Here is a 25541-nt window from a genome sequence, read left to right on the forward strand (position 1 = left end):
ATCGAATTTGTGGGCATTGTCTTCCATGACCACGACCGCACATCAATGACAAGAAATCTCGACCGGAGTAGGCGGGTAGGCGAGAAAACTCAAGAGATCGACGAAACAACCCTAAAATAGAAAAAGGTGAGGGATTTACTTGTTTATTCTACAATAAATTGTCTCGGTCTAGTTTATTTGTTATTTTTTGTTCATAGGATAGATTGGAGCTGGGGAATGAAGAAATATGGGTTTTTTTTCGAGACTTTTGTTCACCTCGATAGTAATCGATAGGCATCGATAGTATATGTTGCAGTAGTAGCAGCAGCAGTAGTAGTAGTAGCAGCAGCAATAGTAGTAGTAGTAGTAGCAACATCAGTAGTAGTTGTAGTAGCTTAGTAATCTAGTTTTGTGGTTCTTGGTTCAAGTCGAGATTTAGTTGGAAACTCATAGAGATAGTTATGGATTTATAAGTTTAGCCTAGCTGCAGCAGCAGCAGCAGTAGCAGTAGCAGCAGTAGTAGTAGCAATAGCAGTAGCAGTAGCAGCAGCAATAACAGTAGCAGCATCAGGAGCAGCAGCAGTAGTAGTAGCAGTAGCAGTAATAGTAGTAGTTGTAGTAGCTTAGTAATCTAGTTTTGTGGTTATTGGTTCAAGTCGAGATTTAGTTGGAAACTCATAGAGATAGTTATGGATTTTATAAGTTTAGCCTATAGTTTAGAAATATTAATTTTAACAAAGGGTTTGCTTAATATAGCTGGTCCTAGAAATATTATTAATTATAACCTAAGGTTTAGATAGAATAATTAAGAACGCGACACTTGTCACGTGCATGATTATTAAAGATTTAAGGATTTTAGATGAATAATTTAATAAAGGATAGACCTAGGAAGTCTAGAACCTTCCCTCAGCTGTTAGGATCACGTTTTACTCAGTCAAAGTGGTTTTAAAAAAATTCAAGTGTGCAAAAAGTGTTTGATATATCAGTGTATGCCGATATATTGCAGCTATAGGGGCCGATATATCGCCTATGGGTGATACAGAAAACACGTCGACTTCGCACGAACGAAACCACAGAGGCTTGGGCTATAGGGGTAGGCGATATATCGCCTATAGGGCGATATATCGGCTCCCTTTGGCATTTTTGAAATTTTTTGGAATCCGAGTTAGAACAGCCCTCAGCAACTTGGACTTGCTCTTGAACTTTTTTGACCGAGTTCTGGGCATCTGTTGAGCAGAAAATTCAAATTTTATTCAATTATTTATTCTTTTTAAAAGGAGTTAGTTTCACTCCTTCAACTCTATAAATAAGACCTTTCACTCAGCCATTTGCTTCATCATTCAAGCATTCTTCAAAGCCTTCAAGCTGCTAAGTTCATTCTTGAGAGAAACACTAGGGTTTTGGGATTAAAAACTTTCCACTCTAAGCTTTTCTAAACACTTGGGAAGTGAGATAGAGTGATATTTCGGTATTGAGGTGTAGATCAAAGTTCTAATCTATCTAAGGTATTCTTTATCCTCATGTTTAGTCCACGATAGTTCTTCTTATTCTTTCATTTTTCTTCAAAATCCTAACTTGTTATAATGGATTTTGATTAGGTGTTTGAGTTTCTTGAAACTTAAGGATTTCAGTAAGTCTTGATGGTTTAGTTCTTCTTTTCATCTCCATTTCTTTAGAAAACTTTTGGATCTTACTGTTTGGTTTTAGGAGTTTTCAATCCCGCCCTTGTCACCAATATCCCGGTTTTTTGTAAGGAAAATAAGTTAGATTGTATGTGTTATGTTATGTTTATATGCTATGTTATGTTTATGTTCTATGTGTATATGTATGTATATGTTTATGTAGTAGTCACTTGGGAAATATAGTTGCTTAGATAGAAAATAAGCAAACCCCAAGATTTTTATCATTATCGTAGATTATAGTTATGATTTAACCTATCTTGAATAGTAGCAAGAGGACCTAGATGGTTTGTCATATACTATATTGTGTTTAAACCTACCTCGAATAGTAGCAAGATGACCTAGATGGTTTCTATCACATACTACGGAAATGAGTTAATGACCATTAATATTGTAGTCCTACGTTTTATGATTTATGTTTTTACATCATACGTTTTATGATTTATGATATGTTTTAGTAGATTTTCCTTGCTGGGCATTAGGCTCATTCCTTTTTATTTTAGATGGTGCAAGAAAATAAGCTTGAAAGGCGGGACAGATTCATGGCAGCTTTGGCATGTGTATTGGGAGAGGATGGAATGAATGGACTGCTGGAAAAGATCGAGGATGAAGTTTATATTTTGAGTCTTTTTAATTATGTATTCATGTTTTTTTGCATTTAGTTTTTGAACAATTAATTAAAGGTTTATGTTTTCTTTATGTTTTTATGTAATAAACAATGGGATCCCGTATTTTGGATTTTTATAATAAAGTTCTATTATTTTATGCATGTATTCGAAAATAGTAGTTATGTCTTAGTAGTTTTTAATGGTCCGAGGTCTTTAAGTTAGTCGGGTCATTACATTGATTGTGCCTCGATAGGCCTTGATAGGTCTCGATAGAATTAGGCATACTCTGGTTATTGCATCTGCCTCGATAGAGTTAGATATATTTTGATTTTGCATTGCCTCGATAGACCTCGATAGAATTAGGAATTTTATGATTTTGGATGGACCTCGATAGGAATCGATAGGCCTCGATAGGCTTCGATAAAATTAGGTATATTCTGATTTTGCTTGTGCCTCGATAGACCTTGACAAGCCTCGATAGTAGTAGTCAGCATCATTATTGTGTGGTACCTCGACAGGCCTCGATAGGCCTTGACAGACCTTGATATTTTGTTTGCCGTTTGATTTTTTTAAACCTCGATGGGCCTCGACATGCCTAATTCTATCGAGGCCTATCAAGGTCTATCGAGGCAATGCAAAATTAGAATATATCTAACTCTATCGAGGCCTATCGAGGCAGATGCAATAATCAGAGTATGCCTAATTCTATCGAGGTCTATCGAGTCACAATCAAACCCAGAACCTAACCTATACTATCGAGGTGAACAAAAATCTCGAAAAAGAAACTCAGATTTCTTCATTCTCTAGCTCTGATCTATCCTATGAATAAAAAATTAACAAATAAATCAAACCCAGACAATTTATTGCAAAATAAACAGGTAAATTCATCACCTTTTTCTATTTCGGGGTTGTTTCGTTGGTCTCTTGGGTTTTCTCTCCTACTCGCCTACTCCAGTCGAGATTTCTTGCCATTGATGTGCAGTTGTGGTCATGGAAGACAATGCCTACAGATTCGACATTAAATGCAAAATGAGAGTGAGAGATTTTGGAGATTTTGATTTCGGGACTCATAGAGTGAGGGAGAGAATAGAGAGAGTCCGAGAGAGTAGAGAGGGAAAGTGTGAAACAAATGATAAGGGTGGACATGTATATAATGGATAGGTTATTTTTATTATGGTACCCTGTTTAAACAAATTTCCCAATAAAAAAAAATCTTTGAACCAAATTCAATTAGAAAAATTAGAAAATTAGAAAGAAAAAAAACGTTATAAAACCAATTTTAAGTCATTTCGACCGAATGGTGCTTTTCCTCTTCTTTCCTTTGAATTTTGAGGTTCGTCTTTCTTATCTCTCTGTTCATATCACTAGAATTTACTTATTCGATTCCTTTTTCTTTATGGATTTGATGTTTTGACACACACTGCATGTATGATTTACAGAAGATAAAACAAAAATAATATATAATCATCCTCAAATTTGGATCGAATGAAGGTGTTTGATGCTCACTGTCACCTGCAAGACCCCAGAATATTGGGCAAGGTTCCTCAGTTAATAGCCAAAGCTCAAGTAGTTGGCGTTGCTGCTTTTGCCGTTAATGGGGTCTCTGAGAATGACTGGCGTTTGGTTAAGCAACTTTCTCAGTCTTACCCTTCTATTATTCCTTCCTTTGGTCTCCATCCCTGGTATGCTTTCTTTCTTTCCTTGAATTTGATTCAATTTATTGTTGCTCTTCATATATATATATATATATATATATATTGTGTATATATCATTTATCATGTTGGTGGTGAATAGGTTTGTTCAAGGAAGGACTACCAATTGGTTTGAAACATTGAAACACATGTTTGATTCCACTCCTAATGCTGCTGTTGGGGAGATTGGATTGGACAAAGGTTCAAAAGGAAAGCTAATTGATTTTGCGGATCAGGTTTGGGTTTGGATTCATTTTTGCTTGAAAATGAAGAACATTTTTATTCTTCTTATTATAAGAATTTGAATTCGAATTTTGATTCAGGTTCAAGTATTTGAGCAACAGCTTCAACTTGCCAAAGACTTGAATAGGCCTGCTTCAGTCCATTGTGTCCGGGCTTTTGGTGATCTTCTTCCCATAATGCAGTATGTATGCTTCGTAATGGCTTGTTGTTCCTTTCCACTTTGGGAGTGATGACTAATGTTCTAAGGTGATGAATTTTTGTTGTTGTTATCTGAATCTTAAATTCTTAGGCGTATGGGCCCTTTCCCAGCTGGAGTTATTCTTCATTCCTACTTAGGTTCAGCTGAGATGGTCCCGGAATTCGCCAAGCTTGGTGCTTACTTTTCATTCTCTGGATTTCTTATGTCTATGCAAGAAAAAAAGGCAAAGAAGATGCTCAAGAAGGTGATCAATCAGCTTTCAATCAATGTGTTGAATATTCCTTTTTGGGTTGTTTTGTTATCTTAGTTTTATCCATTCCACAGGTGCCTTCTGAGAGGATTTTGTTGGAGACTGATGCACCTGATGCACTCCCCAAATCTATCCCTGCCTCAGAGTCATTGTATCTTGTTCAAGGAGATTCTTCTTCCAACTCCAATGCTACTGCTGAAACAGATGCATCTACACTAAATCACCCTGCAAACATACTCCATGTAAGTGACAGTGTTTGCTTCTTTGTTTAAACCCTTTTTTCTGGTTGCTATTTAAGATAGAGAAAAGATAACACAAATTACTCTTCATATCTTTACATTGGTTTACTTTTGGCCTTAGAATGCACAAAAGCCTTGATTGTCTCTGGCTCATTGATCTATACTGTCTTCTGGGCTAGTAAAATTTGTCACTTCATTGATATTTGACTAATCTATATAGAGAAAATTCAAGTCTGTGAGAACAGACTAAGGAGTTTACAACCAGAGAATATCTTAAACAACTACAAACCAGAAGATTGCAATAAAAAAACTCCAATCTCTAACTAAATCAGCAAACAATAAACCCTTAAACTCCTTTACATTGAAAACCCGTGTAGCTACCCAATATCTAACTTTATTCAACAGATGGCCATGGCTGATACACACCATAACTTTTGTCTCATTTCATGTTCAACTCTTAAAAAAATCCGCTTGGAATACTCAATATATCACACAAGATTAGCATAACATAGAAATTGCAAAAGTGTCTTTTTACACATCAGTGAGAGCTTTTATTTAATAGATGAGAGGTCATTGAGGAAAATGGTGAGTTTATATTATAAATTTAGAATGAAGTGAAAAAGGGGTAAATGTGCCAAAACTGAAGTAACATAATATGAGCAATTAGTTGAATTCAATACAATTACAAAACCCAAATATTTTGAAGTAGATTTTGTTGGTTTCCTTTATATCTCATTGATTTCATTATTGAGGCGTATGGTTTTGTATACTTTCAGGTGCTCACTTACGTTGCATCTTTGGTAGAGATGAGCCGAGAGGAAGTTGCTGAAGTAAGCTATGAAAATGCAATCCGCTTATTTTCCTACAGAGATCATTCTAGTACTGCTTCTCCCCATGATGAATCATGTCCCTCGTCAACTTAATTAAATCCCATTTCACCATTTTCTTAATTGATTACTAATTTCTTGCCGAAAATGGGTTGGCATTGCTATGTAACTATAAAGATGTGTATTATATATCTCAAGATAAAAGATCCATAACTAAGAATTCAGCCAACAAAAGGAATAAACATGTCGTGGCTGGCTCCGTAGTTATGCTTTTTAACTTATAAGTGGCAAGACATGTGTTTGTTCCTTACAGCTACAACTAAAAGGGTTATAACTTATAACATGATGTCCAACTTTCATCATGTTACATACTTCTCTCATTATTTCATAGCTAACAACTTCTCTATCTATATTCATAATAAATAGTATTTTTAAAATGTCGAGAGTGCACCATAACCCTACTGGTTATGGGAAGAAAAATGCCCTTTTTCCCACTGGATCTAGACAAAAATAAGAATTGGGGGCACCTAAATCGTAATCTGGTTTTAGGTATTGGAGTTTTAGAACAACACATAAGGTTTTCATGTTGACCCTTTCCAGGACGGTGGATCAGTTCGGATTTGTGAGAGGACTAGATTAACAGATTATGAGATTTTTATATCGCTAGATGCAACCATTTGACTTTTAGAAGAGGTGGAATGGATGATTGATGCTAAGGAATATCTTAGGGCAGATCGGAGGAGGGCGTTTAGGAATAATTCCAAGAGGCTGCAGTTAGAATGTTTCCAAAATGTTAGAGGAGTCTTCTTGAAATTATTTGTTCTCAAACATAGTGCTATTGAGTCGATCATAGTTCCTGAGGAGGGGCTCGCCAAGGGGTGGAAAGACTTCGCGGCTTGTTTAGATCATTCGGTTAGGAAAAAAGGTTCTTATTCACAAGGGGCATCTAATCGGAAGGTGGACAGATCGGCTTCTTGGGCTTCCATAGTTAAAAGGAGATCACTTTCTGGATCCTTTAAGGAGGTGCCGATATTAGGAGGGAGGGATGCGGTTGCTTAAGGCGCGAAAACAACATTAGAGGCGATGGAAGTGGAGGAGAAGGGGGAGAAATTAGTCTTGGAGTGTCGATATGTTGTCCTCATGATCAGAGAGGATTGTAGACTCCCATGGGCTGCAGTTCAAATTGGAGTGCAATGATGGTGGGGGCAAACCCTTAGCTTTTCCAGTTTTTTAGATGATAGAGCAGTCATTTGGTGTGCCAATGAGAGGGAGCAAGAGACGTTGATCTCTCTAGGTACAGTAATTATTCCGACAATCATATCAGTAACTTTCCTTAAATGGAGTTGGAAGAACCAATCGCTTGATAGGAAAATTTTGTGCATAAACAACTGGATTGATGTTGAAGGAGTCCTGTTGAACATTTGGAACCATCATGAGTTTAAGGTGATAGGCTCCATTTGTGGAGGCTTATTAGAGATTGATAAGAACACATTGAGGGGGAAGAACTTGAATTACGCTCGACTCAAAGTGGCTGGGGATGCTTCTGGGTTTATTCCCAAGAGAATCTCTCTTTCGTATGAGGGTGAAACTTTAACTTTGTGCTTGGTTAGGTGTCAGGAGAGAGAGGGGAAGAAGGCCAAACGTGTGGGGCAAGTCTAGATGAGAAAATCGGCGAGGAAAGAGATGATGGGGGTTGAAGATGTAGCTGGGGCACAATCGGAGGGGAAGTGGGAGTCTGGGGGAGAAAGGACAGAGATTCGAAAGGTTCCCGATGAGATGAAAGGTCAAGGCACAGCAGTCACCGGAGACAGGATGGAGAAGCTTGCTGGGCAGTTATCGGATCGTAGTTTTTAGGAGGTAACTCATAAATTAATGGTGATTGATTCCCGTAATTCTTGCATACCTTTAAAAAAAAAATTACTATAGAATTTTGGAAGATCTCTCGGTCAAAGATGTTCGAATGGCCTACACGTGCTCTAGCTTTAAAAAGGTGGAATCCTTTCTGCCTTCCACGTGCCCTATTGGGAAGGGGAAATATTTTTTGTCCAACACGTGTAGTGTTGGGAAAGTTCAGGTTTCTTTTTCAGTTAATTGTTTGGGCTGGGCTGTGATTTTGGAGAGTGGGCCTTGCTCATTAAAAGTGAATGGTAGCTTTCTTCAATCCAAGGTATGAAACTAAGGCCTTGGGCCAATATGCTTTGAGTCGGCCCTTTTCAGTTTACATTTCGGGTTCCATTCGGGGAGTCAGACCAAAGCCACGAGAAAATTTTTTTAAAGGAGTTATCCATTTTTGGGATGACATGGTTCCTAGGCCTACTCCTAGAAAATAATGCGTTTTGATTGAGCATATTGATGAGGATACTTCGAAGTCTAAAACAGAGGAGTCAGGCTGGAAAGTGTATACTTGGAAGAATCCTCAAAATTGTGCTTCAAATACTTTTTTCGTTGAAGAACAGGAAGAAGGGGCTTTCATTAATGAAGTTGTTGTGGAAGAGGATGAGTTTTTTTATCCAATGCTAGATGAACTTGACTCGGGCAACTCCGAAGATGAAATTGAGGAGGTTGATTTTGAAGGTGATAGGAGGGAGGGGGAGGATAATGTGTTTCTGGGGAGTGGTATGTGGAACGAAGAAGATATTGAAGGGGCCCAAGAGGAAAGAGATGTAACTAAGAGTGTAGAAGAGAGCCAATGTTTGAACATGGATGATTCCTTGATTCCTAAGCAAGGGGGCCAGGGGATTATGGGTTGGTTGTGGGACGGGAAGAGGATTATTTGATTGAGTCTTCCAGACTTCTCAAGGCAATGGATTTGTTAGGCATTTCGGTGTATCCTAATGATTTTGGGGAAAAGGAGAAAGGAGATTCCTTTTGTCTATCTAAGAAGAGCTATCGTGAACTACGAAAATTAAGTTTCAATGTTAATTACGAGAAGAGGAAGAAGATAGCAATGGGGTGCCGTAGTGATTTATGAAGATTATGACTTGGAATGTGAGGGGGTGCGGTAACAAAGAAAAATGGAAGGCGATTAAATAATCTATTTGCAAAGTTAGTCCAGATGTTATCGTTCTTCAAGAGGTAAAAAAGGAAACAATATATAGAAGATTCGTAGGAAGCATTTGGCGATCCAGATTCAGGGCTTGGATTTATCAGCATGCTTTAGGTAGATCAGGAGGTACTTTAGTGGCTTGGGATACAAGGAGTGTCTCTGTTATTGATTCTTTATCAAGAGATTTTTCTGTTTCTGTTTGTATTAAGGCCAAGGGAAATGATCCTTGGTGGTTTTCTGGTGTGTATGGCCCTATGGTGTATGGTAAAAGAGATAGTTTTTGGGACGAAATAGCAGGTTTGAGTGCTATTTGCGGTGATAAGTGGTGTGTGGGGGGCGATTTTAATGTAGTTAGAAAATTTGATGAGAAATTGAATAGTGGGTCTAATACCAGGAGTATGAAGAAGTTTGATGCACTGATTAGATAGTTGATTAGTGGTGAAAAATACACATTTATTAATTTTAATAGTAAAAATAAATCAAGTTTTAATTAATATTTTCATGGAATTAATATGATTTATTTTATAAATGAAAATATTTGATTATGATTTAATTTATTGTTATTTTGTAGGAATTAAAGTTGTATTTTGGCACTTTAAAATGAAGAGAAAATAAAACAATTAAATCTGAAAAGAGAAGAGAAAAATTGTATTTTTCTTGAAATAAAGGGCCCAAGAATCCAAAGGCCCCAGCCCACGCGAGCTGAGCCACCGAGCCACCTGACACCTGGAGCTGTTCCAACCTTGCCTCCTTCAACGTAGCTGAAGCTCTCCCAAGGCCTCCGGCAGCCATTCAAAGCCCAGCACCTCTCATCAGCTCCCAACCCAGCGGCCCAAACGCATGTCAGGCCCATCTGAAGCAACCAAATTCCCCAAGCAGCCCAAGCCTGACACGCCCAAGCAACCTCCAGCCCTTCTCCTCCATCAGCCAGCACCACGTGGCGCACTCCCATTGGATGTGCCTGGGTCAAGGTCTTCTCTGCAACAGCCACCCATGAGCCCAATCTTCTAAGCACTTTAGGCATTGCAAATTGCCATTTTAATCTTTAAAGCTCATCTTTTTTTGTGCTTTAGAAAAAGGACATATTGACCATACACCAAAATAACTAGGTTAATATTTATAATAAGATTTGATTTTTCAAAATCATATTTTATTATTAATATTTTAGATTTATTTTGTAAACCCCAAATTTCTGTTTAATTTCTTTTTAGTCATTTTCTCCCTCTATAAATAGGGACTCTTCTTTCACAATTTCTATGTAATTTTTAGGTAACAAAACTCTACCAAATTTTAGTCTCATTTCTCATATTTTCTAAATAGAATTTCATGAGAATGTCTAGCATAATAGGCTAACCTTCTTAGGAAGGTTAGGATGATCCTATATGCACTATGACTTTGTTTGATATTTTTTATTCACCTTGTGTTTAAAGTTTATATATTTGAGTGATTTATTTTCTTTCATCTCTATTCCTTCATCTTGTTATCTATATTTATGCTTACTAATAGTATATAGATTTTGTCAAGCATTTTCTATGTATTATAAAATTAGTGAAAATAATATAGGTAACATCTTTATCATTTTCTCCATCTCATTCATATATATTTACTTTTGCTAAATCTATATGGAATTAGTCATGCTCTTTCTATGTATTTTATAAATAGTAAAAGTAATATTTGTGTTAGGTTTTATGTCAAATCTTTTATTGCATTATGGCCAATGGTATAATGTCATTTTTAGATTTCTCATAAGAATTATCTCATCTTTCCATGGTAAAGAATAATAATCACTTGAATACATTTTTGTAAAACATATATGTGCTTTAATGCTAAATCTTCCAAATGAATAGTTGGGATGTGAACTTCTCATTTGTGCAATTTTTATGAATCAAATATCCAAATAAATAAGTATGCATATTGGTGACTCTTGACCCTTCCTACTTGTTACCTATTGTTACATCACAATTTAGTCTATCTTTATTTCTAATCTATAAATCTCAAAAACAACAAAAATATCACTTGTTTTATTTTCCTCATATTATTTATCTCTTAACTTTATTTATCGATTAACTTTATTTCCTTATCTCCTTGTGGAATCGACCGCCCGATCTATACTACAACCACCGCTTAGTGGATGCATGTTTTGGGCGTTAAACAAATTTTGGTGCCGTTGCTAGGGAGGTAATAGTGAAAAAAAAAGTTTTTCAATAAATTTTGCAAAAGAGATAAGTAATTCTATCATTTTCTTTTTGTGTATATTTATCTAGGTTTTTTTTTTTAGATTTATTACTCCCTAAAGAAAAAGTTAAAAAAAAAATGGGTAGGTAACCATTTGGTACCCTGTGTTTTTGCAAAGTATCATTTTGGTACCATGTATTTTAAAATCGTACATATTTGGTACCCTAAACTCAAATTTAATTAATAAAATTTTACCAATTTAATCAAACCGCTGTCAATTATGTAAGTTCCAAATTTAAATTTAATTACTTAATTACATATAACTGATGACAGCTTGATCATATTGACAAAATTTTATCTTTCAAATCTGAGTCTAAGGTATCAAATATGTATAATTTTAAAATACAGGGTACCATATGAGCATTATTGAAAACAGAGGGTACCAAAATGATACTTTGCAAAAACATAGGGTACTAAATGAGTAAATTCCCAAAAAAAATATCACTATCATTGTTTTTATTGTTCCTTTTTAGTTAGTTTGTCATTTTTTTTTGTCATTGTTGTACTAAAAGAAAAAAAATTGCTATCATTTCTTTTCTAGGGTTTGTTAGTTTTATTCTTAGTCCATTTTGTTATTATTTTTCTATTGTTGGTTTTCTTTTTCTCTCTTTTTATTTATTATTGTTGTAAAAAAATAAAAAAAAAATATACATAAATAAAAAGCCTGTTATGAGTGTATTTAGTTTTTTTTTTCTTGTTAATTTATTTTCAATAGCTTATTTTATTTTATTTATTTTTTTTTATTTTTATAAAAAAAAAACTTAAAAAAATAAATAAATTGGTTGTTATCTTTTGCTAGTTTAATTTTCATTTATTTTTTTAAAATTTTTTGTGTTTAGGATTTGTTACATTTTTTATCTTACTTTTGTCCTTTTTTTGTGTGGTTGTATGATTACTTTAGTTTTGTTGTTTACTTAGATAGTTTTTCCTCATCTTTAAAAAAAAAATGTTACTTTCTTAGAGTTTTTTTTTAGCCCTTTTATGTATTAGTGTTTCCTTTTCCTATTTTTTTTTTTTTAGGTTTAGTGAGCATCTTATTCCTTTTGTTTAAATAATTTTTGTTTTTCTATTGTTAGATTTGTATCTTTATTTTTCATTTTTTTTGTTATTAGTTTTTTTTATTTTTTTATTTTTAGGTTTTAAATCTTAAAAGAAAAAAAAATCATAAAATACAAAAAAAAAAAAAAAAGAATAAAAACAAAGCTTGTTTTGTCAACATAAGCAATTTTTGCTTAAAGGCCAATTTGAGTAAAGTTCCATCCATGCTTACTTAGTAACCTCGGGGAGTTCTAGTAAGTATTGATTGTAAGAGGACCGTTTTTATGAATTGTGACCCCTCCATAATTATCTAGTAACCTCGGGGAGTTCTAGATAAAGTGTGGGTCTTAAGTGGGACCGTTCTAAAATCCTCAAATCGACCTGGAAACAAGTAAAACAACAAAATCAAAAAAATCAAAAATAAAAAAAAATCACAAAAGCAAAATAAAAAAAATATGAATGAAGAAGAAAAGAAACGTTTTGAGATGTATTTTCCAATGTATTATTCTTCATTAAAAAACAATCATCATTCTAGTGCTACTGAGGATACTAGACGTTTTAGGAGTGCATGCAAACTTAGTGTAAGAGAATACCGAGAACTTGAGGGCTTAGAAACTAAGTTTGAAAGTGAAAGTTACGAGGTTCTCGAGGTAGATTATGATGAACGTTATTGTGACTTTGAAAGAGTCGACCATATGAATCATAATTCTAGTTGGACCAACCCCGTAGATTTTAGTTGGAAGCCTGAGTACAACTACCATGCACTGCCTCACGTGAATTTTGAGCAAAATTTTCCTACCTTCCCACATGAACCTCCATATAATGTCTGTACTAACACAAATTCCTTAGATGATATTTTACACACATTTATAGATGAGCAAAGAGAATTCAATAGACAATTTGTGGAAGATTTTAGAAAAACTAGTACTCAACTTTTAGAATTGACCAACACTATTATTTCACATAATTTAAGTCAATTCTCGTCCCAACCTGAGGCCATAACACCATCCCTTACTCCCAGTTCTAAACCCGAGGAGGATGATGCTATTACCATTTGGAGTGAACCTCTTTCCCATACTGAAATCCTTCCAACCACTCCAAAGAAAAATGAGAGCTATCATACTGATGTGATAAACTTAATCGTTGAGGAAATCATACACATATTTGCAATGAAACATTCATCCAATTTCCTCCACGATTTTGATACCAAACATTTTCTTTATCCTGAAAATGTTACTAACGCTTTGATTTTTGAGACGCAGGATAAAAGAAAATTCATTTTCGATACAGGATAGCACACAAACATGCAGTTAGTAGACTTACCTAAGTGCGATGCTTTTGTCTACCAAAGACTGATCAGGTTTTATCTTTCTTTTTAGTGTGTTTTATTTTAATTTGTGTCTTTATTTTATGTTGCAAATTTTACTTTTTGGGGTTTTGTTGGTTATCATATTCCATTTTTCTCCCACAATGGGCTTAACGTTAGACATTGAGGACAATGTCTCATTTAAAGTTGGGGGTAGTAGGGCATATTCATGCGTTGCAATGTATTTTGATTACCATTTTAAAATTTTGAGTTAAATGTTTGCAAAACTCATGACAACATAATTTTTGTGAGATAGTTTTTGCTATTTTTACTATTAGGAAGTAATTTTTTAGAGTAATGTCATGCACAACCAAACATTGAAAAAAAAATTCACACATTCAATTGAGAAAAATCCTAAAGTTTAAAGCTTTTAATTTTTGTGAGATGTGAGAATGAGAAAACAACTTTGAAAACTTCTATTGATCATTTGAGTTGGTAAAATTAATTTTTGGGATTTAAAACATGACATTTACTAGAGGGATAATTTTTGTTTTAAAGAGCCTTTGTTGTATTTTATTGTAATTTTCCTTTTAATTTCTTTTTATTCTTATGTTGTCTCTTGTCAAAAAAATTATAAAAAATAAAGGAAAAGAAGAAATATATTAATAAAAAAATTGAAAAAAAAGGAGAACAAGAGCAACATTTTTTGTAGTTTTGTTGAAAATAATTGTCAAATAAAAAAAATCAACATTACTACATTTGTTTTCAATTTATGTCATAAAAAATAAAGAAAAAAATTTGTGTATTTTATTTTTGTTTTATTCTTTATTTTGGCTCTTAATATCATTTTGTAAAATCCCGAAGGTTCTTATGTCATTTAGATTCAAATTAATTGATTAACTTATCTTTTGATCAATATTTGTTAATATTGTTTGTCCTGAAATGATAACATCTATTTTTGAGTGTTAATTGATAAATTTCCAACTCCAAGAGTGCCAACCATCTCCCACAAAAATACTTTCAATACATTTGCGAGGATTTGGAGTTGAGACTTTATTCTTTGGTGAATTTTCAATATTGTTTGTGTTATAAATTATGGGAAGATGAATATGGTTTGGTGCACACACACAAGTCTCTTGAATTACAACTTTGATAGTTTTAAATAGCATTTTCTAAATTCTCACTAAACATTTTGTTAAATGATTTTGCATAATTTAGTTCACTAATTCATCTTGGTAATAATTTTTTATCCGCTTGAATTGCTAGGGACCAGCAATAAGCTAGTTGGGGGTTGTGATTAGTGGTGAAAAATACACATTTATTGATTTTAGTAGTCAAAATAAATTAAGTTTTAATTAATATTTTCATGGAATTAATATGATTTATTTTATAAATGAAAATATTTGATTATGATTTAATTTATTGTTATTTTGTAGGAATTAAAGTTGTATTTTGGCACTTTAAAATGAAGAGAAAATAAAGCAATTAAATCTAAAAAAAATGAAGAGAAAAATGGTATTTTTCTTGAAATAAAGGGCCCAAGAATCCAAAGGCCCCAGCCCAGGTCCGTTTTCCTCCCTAGCCCACGTGAGCCGAGCCACCGAGCCGCCTGACACCTGGACCTGTTCCAGCCTTGCCTCCTTCAACGTAGCTGAAGCTCTCCCAAGGCCTCCAGCGGCCATTCAAAGCCCAGCACCTCTCATCAGCTCCCAACCCAGCGGCCCAAACGCATGCTTGGCCCATCCGAAGCAACCAAATTCCCTAAGCAGCCCAAGCCTGCCACGCCCAAGCAACCTCCAGTCCTTTTCCTCCATCAGCCAACGCCACGTGGCACACTCCCATTGGCTGCGCCTGGGTCAAGGTCTTCTCTACAACAGCCACCCATGAGCCCAATCTTCTAAGTACTTTGGGCATTGCAAATTGCCATTTTGAGCTTCAAAGCTCATATTTTTTGGTGCTTTAGAAAAATGACATATTGACCATACACCAAAATAACTAGGTTAATATTTATAATAATATATGATTTTTCAAAATCATATTTTAATATTAATATTTCAGATTTATTTTCTAAACCCCAAATTGTTGTTTAATTTCTTTTTAGTCATTTTCTCCCTCTATAAATAGAGACTCTTCTTTCACCATTTCTATGTAATTTTTAGGTAACAAAACTCTACCAAATTTTAGTCTCATTTCTCATATTTTCTCTCTAGAATTTTATGAGAATGTCTAGCATAATAGGCTAACTTTCTTAGGAATGTTAGGATGATCCTATATGCACTATGACTTTGTTTGATATTTTTTATTCACCTTGTGCTTAAAGTTTATACATTTGAGTGATTTATTTTCTTTTATCTGTATTCCTTCATCTTGCTATCTATATTTATGTTTACTAATAGTATATAGATTTTGTCAAGCACTTTCTATGTATTATCAAATTAGTGAAAATAATATAGGTAATATTTTTATCATTTTCTCCATCTCATTCATATATATTTACTTTTGCTAAATCTATATAGAATTAGTCATGCTCTTTCTATGTATTTTATAAATAATAAAAGAAATATTTGTGTTAGGTTTTATGTCCAATCTTTTATTGCATTATGGCCAATGGTATAATGTCATTTTTAGATTTCTCATAAGATTTATCTCATCTTTCCATGATAAAGAATAATAATCACTTGAATACATTTTTGTGAAACATATTTGTGCTTCAATGCTAAATCTTCCAAATGAATAGTTGGGATGTGAACTTCTCATTTGTGTAATTTTTATGAATCAAAGATCCAAATAAATAAGTATGCATATTGGTGGCTCTTGACCCTTCCTAATTGTTACCTATTGTTACATCACACTTTAGTCTATCTTTATTTCTAATCTATATTTATCAAAAACAACAAAAATATCACTTGTTTTATTTTCCTCATATTGTTTATCTCTTAACTTTATTTATCGATTAACTTTATTTCCTTGCCTTCTTGTGGAATCGACCGCCCGATCTATACTACAACCATCGCTTAGTAGATGCACGTTTTGGGCGTTAAATAAGAGTTAAAATTAATTGACCCAAAACTTCAGAATGGTCGTTTCACGTGGTCGAATTATAGACAAAAGCCTATTTGTGGTAGACTGGATAGATTCATGTATACTCCGACATGGTCAGGGGTTTATTCTTTCCTATGTCAATAAGTGTTGGTACGAGCTATTTCGGATCATAGCCCAGTTGTGTTGGACTCAAATCCTCCCTCTTGGGGGCCAAGTCCTTTCAGTTTTGACAATGCTTGGTTGGGGCATAAAGATTTTTCTAGGCTTTTCAAGAAGTGGTGGGGTTCGGCCAGAGGGCAAGGGTGGCCAGGGTATCAATTTATGTGCAAATTAGCCTGGGTTAGAGATAGAATCGAGGAGTGGAGTAAGGAAGTCTTTGGATCAAGAAAAGTAGTTAAACAGTCGTTGGAAAGGAGATTGTTTGCTCTAGATAGAATAGAGGAGGGGGATTGTGGAATGAGCATTTTCTTAAGGAACGATCCAAGGTGAAGGAAGAATGGCAGCATATTGTCTTGGAAGAAGAGAGAAGTGTCTGGCTTAAATTAAAGTGTCAATGGGCTAAGGAAGGGGATGCTAATTCCAAGCTTTTTCACAATATTCTTAGTGCTCGGAAAGCTAAAAACTTCATTTCAAGGATTGAACAAGATGATGGAACGATTTTGGTTAATGACGCGGATGTGATGGGTCCAAGGCACCAGGGCCAGATGATTTCTCTATGGCAGTTTATCAAGAAAATTGGGACATTGTGAAGAGCAACCTGATGACAGTCCTACATGGGTTTTTTAAGGATGGAGTTATTCATGGGAGGGCCAATGAAACCTATATTTGCCTTATTCCTAAGAAAATCAATAATTGTTGTGTGAGGGATTATAGGCCTATTAGTCTTATTCCTAGTCTATATAAAATTATTTTAAAGGTGTTGGCTTATAGACTTCGAGGTGTTCTGTCCGACACACTAGCGGAAACTCAAGGAACTTTTGTGGAAGGCAGGCAGATTTTGGACACAGTTTTGGTAGCAAATGAGGCGGTGGAGGAGTATAGGAGTAAGGGTTGGGTGTTCAAAATTGACTTTACAAAAGATTATGATTGTGTGAATTAGGGATTCTTGGATTTTGTTCTGTATAAAAAAGGATTTGGAGAAGTTTGGAGGCAATGGATGCTTGTCCTCTATGTCTTTCTCTGTGTTTATAAATGGGCGTCCTAGGGGAAAATTTAAGGGATCGAGGGGTCTTCGTCAAGGGGATTCCTTGTCCCATTTCTTGTGTTACTTTGGTGGTGGATGTATTGGGCAGAATGGTTGATAAGGCTAAAAGTAGTTCAACATTTAGAGGATTTACAGTGGGCGGAGACAGAGTTGACGTCAGCCATCTTCAATTTGCAGACGATACGATCTTTTTTGTTAACGATGAGGAGTCCCTGGGTGTGCTCCTTGATATTCTGAAGGTCTTCAGTGTTGTGTCTGGGCTATCTATTAATTTGCATAAATGTCAGTTGTTGGAATAAATGTGCCTGAGGAGTTAGTTGATCGTCGGGCTAGTGAGATAGGTTGTGAAGTGGGCCAGTGGCCGATTCATTATTTGAGTCTACCTTTGGGAGCTTCCCCTCGATCCAGAGTATTTTGGGAGCCTATAGTTTTGAAGTGTGCTAAACGATTGGATGGTTGGAAGAGTGGTTTTTTGTCTCGAGGTGGTCGGTTGACTCTTATTCAGTCAGTTCTGTCTTCTATTCCGGTTTACTACCTCTCCCTTTTCTGGATCCCTAAGAATGTAGCAGGGTTTATTGAGAAGTTGATGCGAGATTTTCTGTGGGAGGGAGCGGATCAGTCAAGGGCAGATCATTTGGTCTCTTGGCAAGAAGTCTGTAAATCTTGAAGCCATGGAGGTTTGGGTATTGGGAATATTGAGAAGAGGAACAAGACTTTTCTTATGAAATGGTTATGGCATTTTCCTTTAGAAAATAAGGCTTTATGGCATAGGATGGTGAAGAGTAGGTATGGGGTAGATGATGGTCTTTGGGACACGGATGGAGGGGGAAGAATGTCGGCTCGTGGTCCTTGGAGAGATATTTTGGCCTTGTATGAGGAGTATAGGGGGATGGGCTGTTTCAAGGTGGGGAGGGGAGATAGGATTTGTTTTTGGGAGGATGCTTGGCTTGGTGATGTTTCCTTGCAATCTCAATTCCTGAATTTATTTCTAGTGTCCATGGCCAAGAATTGTGTGATTAAAGACCTAGCAGTCTTAGTAGGTGAAGGGAGTTTGGGGGGCCTAAGATGGAACTTGCACTTCAAGAGGAATTTGTTTGATAGGGAGGTGTCCAGTTTTGGTCAAATGATGAACATGCTTCAGGTTGTGGCTCTCTAGTCAATCTTGGAGGATATGAGGCATCGGATTCCAGAAAATAGCGGGGTTTTTAATTGTAAATCTGCCTTTCATTGCTTGAGCTACGCTCATTTAGGCCCTGAGCTGGATTGGGCTAAGAATTTATCAAAGAGCGTCGTTCCCTCCAAAGTTAAATTGTTTGGATGGTTATTATTCTTGGATAAGTTGAATGACCACGTTAACTTGCAAAGGCGAATACCTTTTCATTTTATGTCGCCAAATTGGTGTGTTTGCTGTAAGAATGATGGGGAATCAGTTTGCCATTTGTTTATGGAGTGTATGTTTACTAGGGAGGTGTGGTTTAAAGTGTTGGCTGAGTTTGGGGTCTCTTGGTGTATGCCTTCCTTTTGTTCTCAATTGTTCCTGTGCCATTTAGAAGGAGGACAGAGGGTGAGTCTTTTGTGGCAGAGCACTGTGTGGGCGACTTTTTGGGCAATTTGACTGGAGAGGAAAGTAGGACTTTCAAAGACGTTTCTTGTACGGTGGATAATCTCTAGGATAAAATTAAATTATGGGTTTCCACTTGGGTGTATAGATCGAGAGATTTTTAGGGTGTTTCTTTTTTGGATCTTTGTAGGGAGTGGAGTAGTTTGTGGTTGTAATGGTTTTTTTAGAGTGTGAGTTGAGGGTTGTTTTCTTGAGCTTGATTGGTTTATTGTTTTATTTTGTTCTTTTTGTTATCACGATATTCCTCCACCATAAATGAGGGTTCTCAATGTTATTGAAAGGAGGTCAACTTGTGACCTCTGTCTCTTTTTCAAAAAAAAAAAAAGATTGGGAAAGATAGATCATGGTCATGGCTGGATGAGATCAATTCATAAAACACATACACACTATAATGAGACTCATTTAAGAAAATATGCAAAGCTCTTTATTTTGGGGGCTCAAGCATGCTCCATGTTTATCATCAAGCCCGTGGAAATTTTTGGAATCCACTTGTCCATTCCTTCTTATTTTATTGGAAAAAAAGTAAAACAAAATCTTATTCTTTTTAAAAAAGAGTAATAATATGTGAATCAAAATTAAACATCAAAACATTAAAACATCTAACGTGCCTCAGTCTATTCTGACAAAACTTGGCAAGTGTATAGAAATAAAGCTATAATATTACATTCTTTTTTTTTTCTCCTTTTTTTTATATAATATTAAATGACATATTATATATACGGAATTTCATATGATACGGTAATATATGATATAACGTTAGGGAAATTTTACACTATATGCATCATAATATAGTTAAATTTTTTAACATGCCATCATAAAAATTCTCCCACTAATGTGCCCCCTCCCCTATTTTGGACAAAAATACCCTCATCAGTCAAATTTAACACTTCACACATTTTTCTCTCTATCTTTTTCTCTCATCCATCATTTACATCCATTTTCACAGCAACCCATTGTTGATTTTCACAGCCAAATCGGTGAAGAAATTGGATTGCTTGGATATGGAAGTTTCATTTCAAGTGAAGAAATTGTCATTTTTGGCGTTTTTTAAGAGAAAAAATCATGGGTAAGTATCATTTCATTCTATCTACTTGTGAATATGAAATGCCATGGTTAGATATTAGATTCGAACTGTTTCGCAATTGAGTTTGGATTTTTTTCTGCATTTTTTGAACTTTTCTTTGGATCTGGGATTATGTGGGAGCCATTCCAAAATCGATGGTACATCGATGACATTTCAATGGTACATCAATTTCATTTCGATGGTACATTGATGGAATGTCGATGTTGAGGCGAACATCTAATTTAGATGTTATTTTCGATATAATATCGATGGTATATCGATGTTGAATCGATGCCATATATGTTGATTTGGTTTAGCATCGATATACCATCGAAATGGAATCACGTACAGATGGCAACCATCAGCATCGATTATACAATGATGACATTTTGATTGTATATCGATGGTACATCGATAAAATTTTGATGTTGGGGCGAACATATAATTTAGATGTTATGTTCGATATAATATTGATGGTATATCGATGCCATATATGTTGATTTGGTTCAGCATCGATATACCATCGAAATGGAATCGCATACAGATGGCAACCATCAGCATCGATTATGCATCGAAATGTCATCGATGTGGCGTCGATGTTGAACTGCAATACAGATTTTCATAGGCATCGATTCTTCATCGATTACACTTTATTTTTATAATTTTCTTATGTTTTTTTTTGTAAATTTACAGGTTCCAGAGTTAATATAATTGTTTCTTACAACGGTGTTTGGGAACAGAAAGCAGAGAAATGGAATTTCAAAGCTGGTTTGAACACTATAATACATGTACCAATTGATGTTAGTTACATAGAATTATTGGAGAAGTTGTATTCAAAGCTGAAAGTGGATAGGTCATTGTTTGACTTAAAGTTGGAAGTGTCGTTTACATGCAATGATTTTAGCGTAGATCCTATTGAAATCACAGATGATGAAGGAGTTAGTGCTCTTATTCTTGACAATTCGAAGTCCTTAAAACATCAGGTTCCTTTATGCGTTATTTCGATTGCAAAGAACATTGCTCTTATTGATCCATCTCCTAGAGCGAGTGTAATATGGAAAATCATAATCAATCTTGCACGGCTGTTCCATAAACAACTCCTGGGCCAAGTGTATGCGTGGGAGGTCCTAGTCATAATGAAACTTTTTTTCCCCCACAAATCTCCCGCATGATGATGGGTATGAGTATGAGCCTTATGTCAATGACGATCCAGTTGCCCATTTTGGTGATGATGATGAAAGAGTTGATGGGTGTAGTAGTTTTGATGATAACTCAGAGGATCGGTTGTTGATGCTACCTGTGGTTCAAGTAGATAATTTAAATGTACGACCCTTGCCAAGATGTCAAGAAAGCCAAGGACGGAGGACTGCTGGCTCAGAGAGCAGTTGTCCAACCACACAAGACGATAGAAATAGATGGAGTTCTCCGGTGTATACTGCTGAAGATATCCCATGCCCCTCTTATGTTATCCCCACGTTATCTGGAGTGAGTTGTGGAGTAATAGAAGTTGGGAAGGTTTTTGAGAAAAAGTTAGAGTTGAAGACGAAGACACACTTGTATGCAATGAAGCAGAACTTCGAGTTTGTGGTGAAGAAGTTAGGTACTGAAGTTTGGTATATCACTTGCAAGGATCCTGATTATGGGTGGAGATTGAGGGGGAAGAGAATTCCTAAATCTGATATGTTCGAGATAACTTGTTTCACCAACAAACACACTTGCTCACTTGACATCCGACATAAAGGTCATCGCCAAGCTGCACCTTGGGTTATTGGTCATTGCATAAAGAAAAAATATCAGACTGGATTGAATGCGTACATGGCAAACAACATAAGAGAAGACATTAAGAATGATTATGGCATTGAGTTGTCATATGGAAAAGCTTGGAGATGTCGAGAGAAGGCTCTTTCTTATGTTAGAGGGACACTGGAAGCATCCTACCAAAAGTTACCATCGTACCTGTTCATGCTTCAACAGAAAAATCCCGGGACGTTGATAGATTTTGTCACTGAGGAAGATCGATTCAAGTACCACCTAGTGTTTCCAGCTTCTCTAATATGACTTCTTGATTTTTAAGGACGATACCTAGAGTGGCCTTAACCTCGTCCACTGCACCTGATAGTCTGGCCATCTCACCCAACACAACCTCATAAGCCCTAGGAGCAGGATCAGAAGTAGGTTCTGCACTAGTATCTGGAGCAGTCTCTGTCGGGGCATCCTCCACAAATATGCCAGCCTCCACGGCTATCTCAGCCACCGCAGCAGACTCTGCCTCAGGATCGTAAGGTCTTCCATCCTCTGGTGCAAGCTGGATCATATCCTGCAGCTTCGTATACCTAGGAGCATCCCCCTCTGTCCTCTGATATATGGCATCGAAGAAGTCTCGCTCATTTGGTCGAGGCCTTAGGATAGAAATGCATGGCAACTGTAATGGAAACAAAACAAGCAAATTAGAAACGACATAAGTTGATTAGTATAATTCAAAAGTTCTTGAATTATTTAAATTTAATATAACTTACATGTCTCCTCGCAAGTACATCCTTCAAATGCAAATGCTTCAGCTGGCCTGTGCTCTCCCACTATAGCATCCTAGGGAACTTGAATCCACAGGGCTTGGCGTATTCCTTCTGTAAATCAAGAATCGTCTCGTATGCCCAATATTGCAAGGCTGGTGGATACCCCTTGCAAGTGTGCTTTGCCTCTACTTGAACACCCTTAGAAGACTCCACCTCAGTGATCTTCTTCGCCTTCTTACCAAGTATTGTAGCACCAATCGCTTTCATATCTCTATTGAATTGTTTCACAGTTGTATCGAATGAAAGGGATCCCCACAGATACTTCTCAAAATAATCTAAATCCTCGACCATCGACAATGAATCTCGCCAAATAGCATTGTCGTTCTCAGCGGCCAATAGTATCCCCTCCACAAAGTAAACCAAACAGAGCTTGTACAAATCATCAGGTACATCGCACATACTAAAAGCTCGTTCCAACATACTGAACCTAATGTCTTTCTCGGGTTCCACACTGAAATATGTATCAACTAGGCGGGAGGAAGTAAGGTGAGGTTGAATGTCAACGACAAGTGGTGGACAAGAGCAGCTCAAGCCAGTGATAATGGCAAACTCGTGCACCCCAAACTTACATAAGTTTGGGCCCATCAAGAAGTGCACCTCATCACCACGCGGAGACTTGACCTTCCACAAAAGCAGTGTGTGCACCAATGCCCCAGAGAATGAAAAGGCAGGGGCTGTGAAGAATGGTCCAAAAATAGACTCATTCACCCTCCCTAACAATCCATGCTCCTCAAATCTTTTCTTCAATTTTTTTAACCTCCTGGAACCCCTATAGGTCATACGACCGACATAATGATCCTCTATAGGAATCTCAAGCGGTGGGATACGTTTGGGTGGCATCTGCAAAATATCCAAAAAAAAAAAAGAATTAGTTGAATTTACAAAAAATACTCAGTCTGTTGTTGTCATCGAAATACTATCGATATAGAACCGAAATAGCATCAATGGAGCATCGAAGAAACTTATAAATCCATCGACATAGCATCGAATAAACATCGATGCATCACCATCAAATTAATGTGCTCGAACAACCATCAATATACCATCAAAATAGCATCGATGGAGCATCGAATAAACATATAAAACCATCAACATCGCATCGACATAGCATCGACATAGCATCGAATAAACATCAATGCATCACCATCAAATTAATGTGCTCGAACAACCATCGAAATAACATCGATGGAGCATCGAATAAACATATAAAGCCATCGACATCGCATCGACATAGCATCGAATAAACATCGATACATCACCATCAAATTAATGTGCTCGAACAACCATCGAAATGGCATCGAAATAACATCGATGGAGCATCGAATAAACATATAAAAGCCATCGACATCGCATCGACATAGCATCGAAATTTCATCGACTTTTATACAAAAAAATGAAAACCATGAAACCATCGAAATGACATCGATATACCATCGATTGTGCATCGATGGACTACTGCCTTCATTTACTGGTCCATCGAAATACTATCGATGGAGCATCAATTGCGCATCGATGAACAACTTTTCAATAATTTAAAAATCTGCACATGCACTGTATGTCATCGAATTACCATCGATGAAGCATCGAAATGGCATTGATGTGGAATTGAATGAACATCGACCCACAAATTTTTTGCAGAATTTAAACATAATCTTCCAAAATGATGCACATAGAATCAAACCCATTTTAAGCTACATTTTTGCAAAATAAAGATTAAAAATTAAACTAATTTCATCGATTTTATACATTACGATTCAAATTTAAAAAAAAAAACCACAAAAACTGCCTTACCGTTGCCGGCGATGGAGAAGAAGGTGGCGACGACGGCTGTGAGGAGAGAGAGAGCTTCGCCTGAGAGAGATGGTGAGAATGTGAAGGGTCTGCTCGGTTGAGAGAAAATTATAAGGGAAATTTCACTATTTATGCATAATAGTGGGTATAATTACTAAATAATACCAGCACTAATAAATTTTTCAAATTGGTGCTAAACTTTCACCAAGTACCAAAAATACCCCTCTCATTTTTTTTCCACTCAAATTTTTTCCCACACAAACTCTCTCATTCTCTCAGTCTCTCAATCCCGAAACCCAAACCCAATTCGAAGGAAACCCTAAAACCCCAAAAAACGAAGGAAACCGTCGATCTTAGGCTCTCTCTTTCTCTTCTCCGACATCGACCTGTCGAACCCGTCGAGCCAATGGCGACAAAGAAGCTCGAAACCCACGTCGTCAAACCCTTCGAACCCATCAATCGAACCGATTTCTCATTAAGGTATATTCTTGAACCCTCGTGATTATTTTTGTTGTTTTGATTCCTTTGAATCTGGTGGTGTGGAATGGGTATGGTAGTTCTTTGGTCTAGGTTTTTCTGTGGTTTTTTCTGGGTTTGAACCAGTAGCTCAATAGGTTCGATGAAGGTTCGATAGAAGCTCGATGTTATCCATGGTAATATATGAAACTAGCTCGATAGGCTCGATTATGGTTCGATAGTAGGCTCGATAGGGTACTTTGAATGGTTTGATGGTGGATCGATAAGAGCTCGATGGATATGTGGTATTAGGTTAAAAGGGCTCGATAGGTTGGATAAGGTTCGATAGAAGCTCAATGTTATCCATGGGTAATATATGAAACTAGCTCGATTATGGTTCGATAGTGGGCTCGATAGGGTAGTTTGAATGGTTCGATGGTGGATCGATAAG

The 25541-nt window shown here is 36.2% G+C and overlaps 3 protein-coding genes across 3 annotated transcripts; all 3 read left to right on the top strand.

The window, feature by feature from the left end:
• Positions 1-3449: 3449 nt before the first annotated feature.
• LOC133822608 (uncharacterized) lies at positions 3450-6082 on the top strand. The gene is made up of 7 exons (XM_062254997.1): positions 3450-3599; positions 3706-3948; positions 4061-4193; positions 4281-4381; positions 4490-4643; positions 4724-4891; positions 5665-6082. Exons 2-7 carry the CDS (start codon positions 3752-3754, stop codon positions 5809-5811), a joined length of 900 nt encoding a protein of 299 aa, XP_062110981.1. The 5' UTR covers positions 3450-3599; positions 3706-3751; the 3' UTR covers positions 5812-6082.
• An 11015-nt stretch (positions 6083-17097) lies between these two features.
• On the top strand, positions 17098-17481 carry LOC133824039 (uncharacterized). The gene has a single exon (XM_062256899.1). The coding sequence runs from the start codon at positions 17098-17100 to the stop codon at positions 17479-17481; it is 384 nt and encodes a 127-aa protein (XP_062112883.1).
• A 92-nt stretch (positions 17482-17573) lies between these two features.
• LOC133824040 (uncharacterized) lies at positions 17574-18253 on the top strand. The gene is made up of 2 exons (XM_062256900.1): positions 17574-17802; positions 17874-18253. The coding sequence occupies exons 1-2, from the start codon at positions 17574-17576 to the stop codon at positions 18251-18253; spliced, it is 609 nt and encodes a 202-aa protein (XP_062112884.1).
• The last annotated feature ends 7288 nt before the right edge of the window (positions 18254-25541 follow it).

The sequence above is a fragment of the Humulus lupulus genome, chromosome 3 (genome assembly GCF_963169125.1).
Source record: "Humulus lupulus chromosome 3, drHumLupu1.1, whole genome shotgun sequence".
Lineage (NCBI taxonomy): Eukaryota > Viridiplantae > Streptophyta > Magnoliopsida > Rosales > Cannabaceae > Humulus > Humulus lupulus.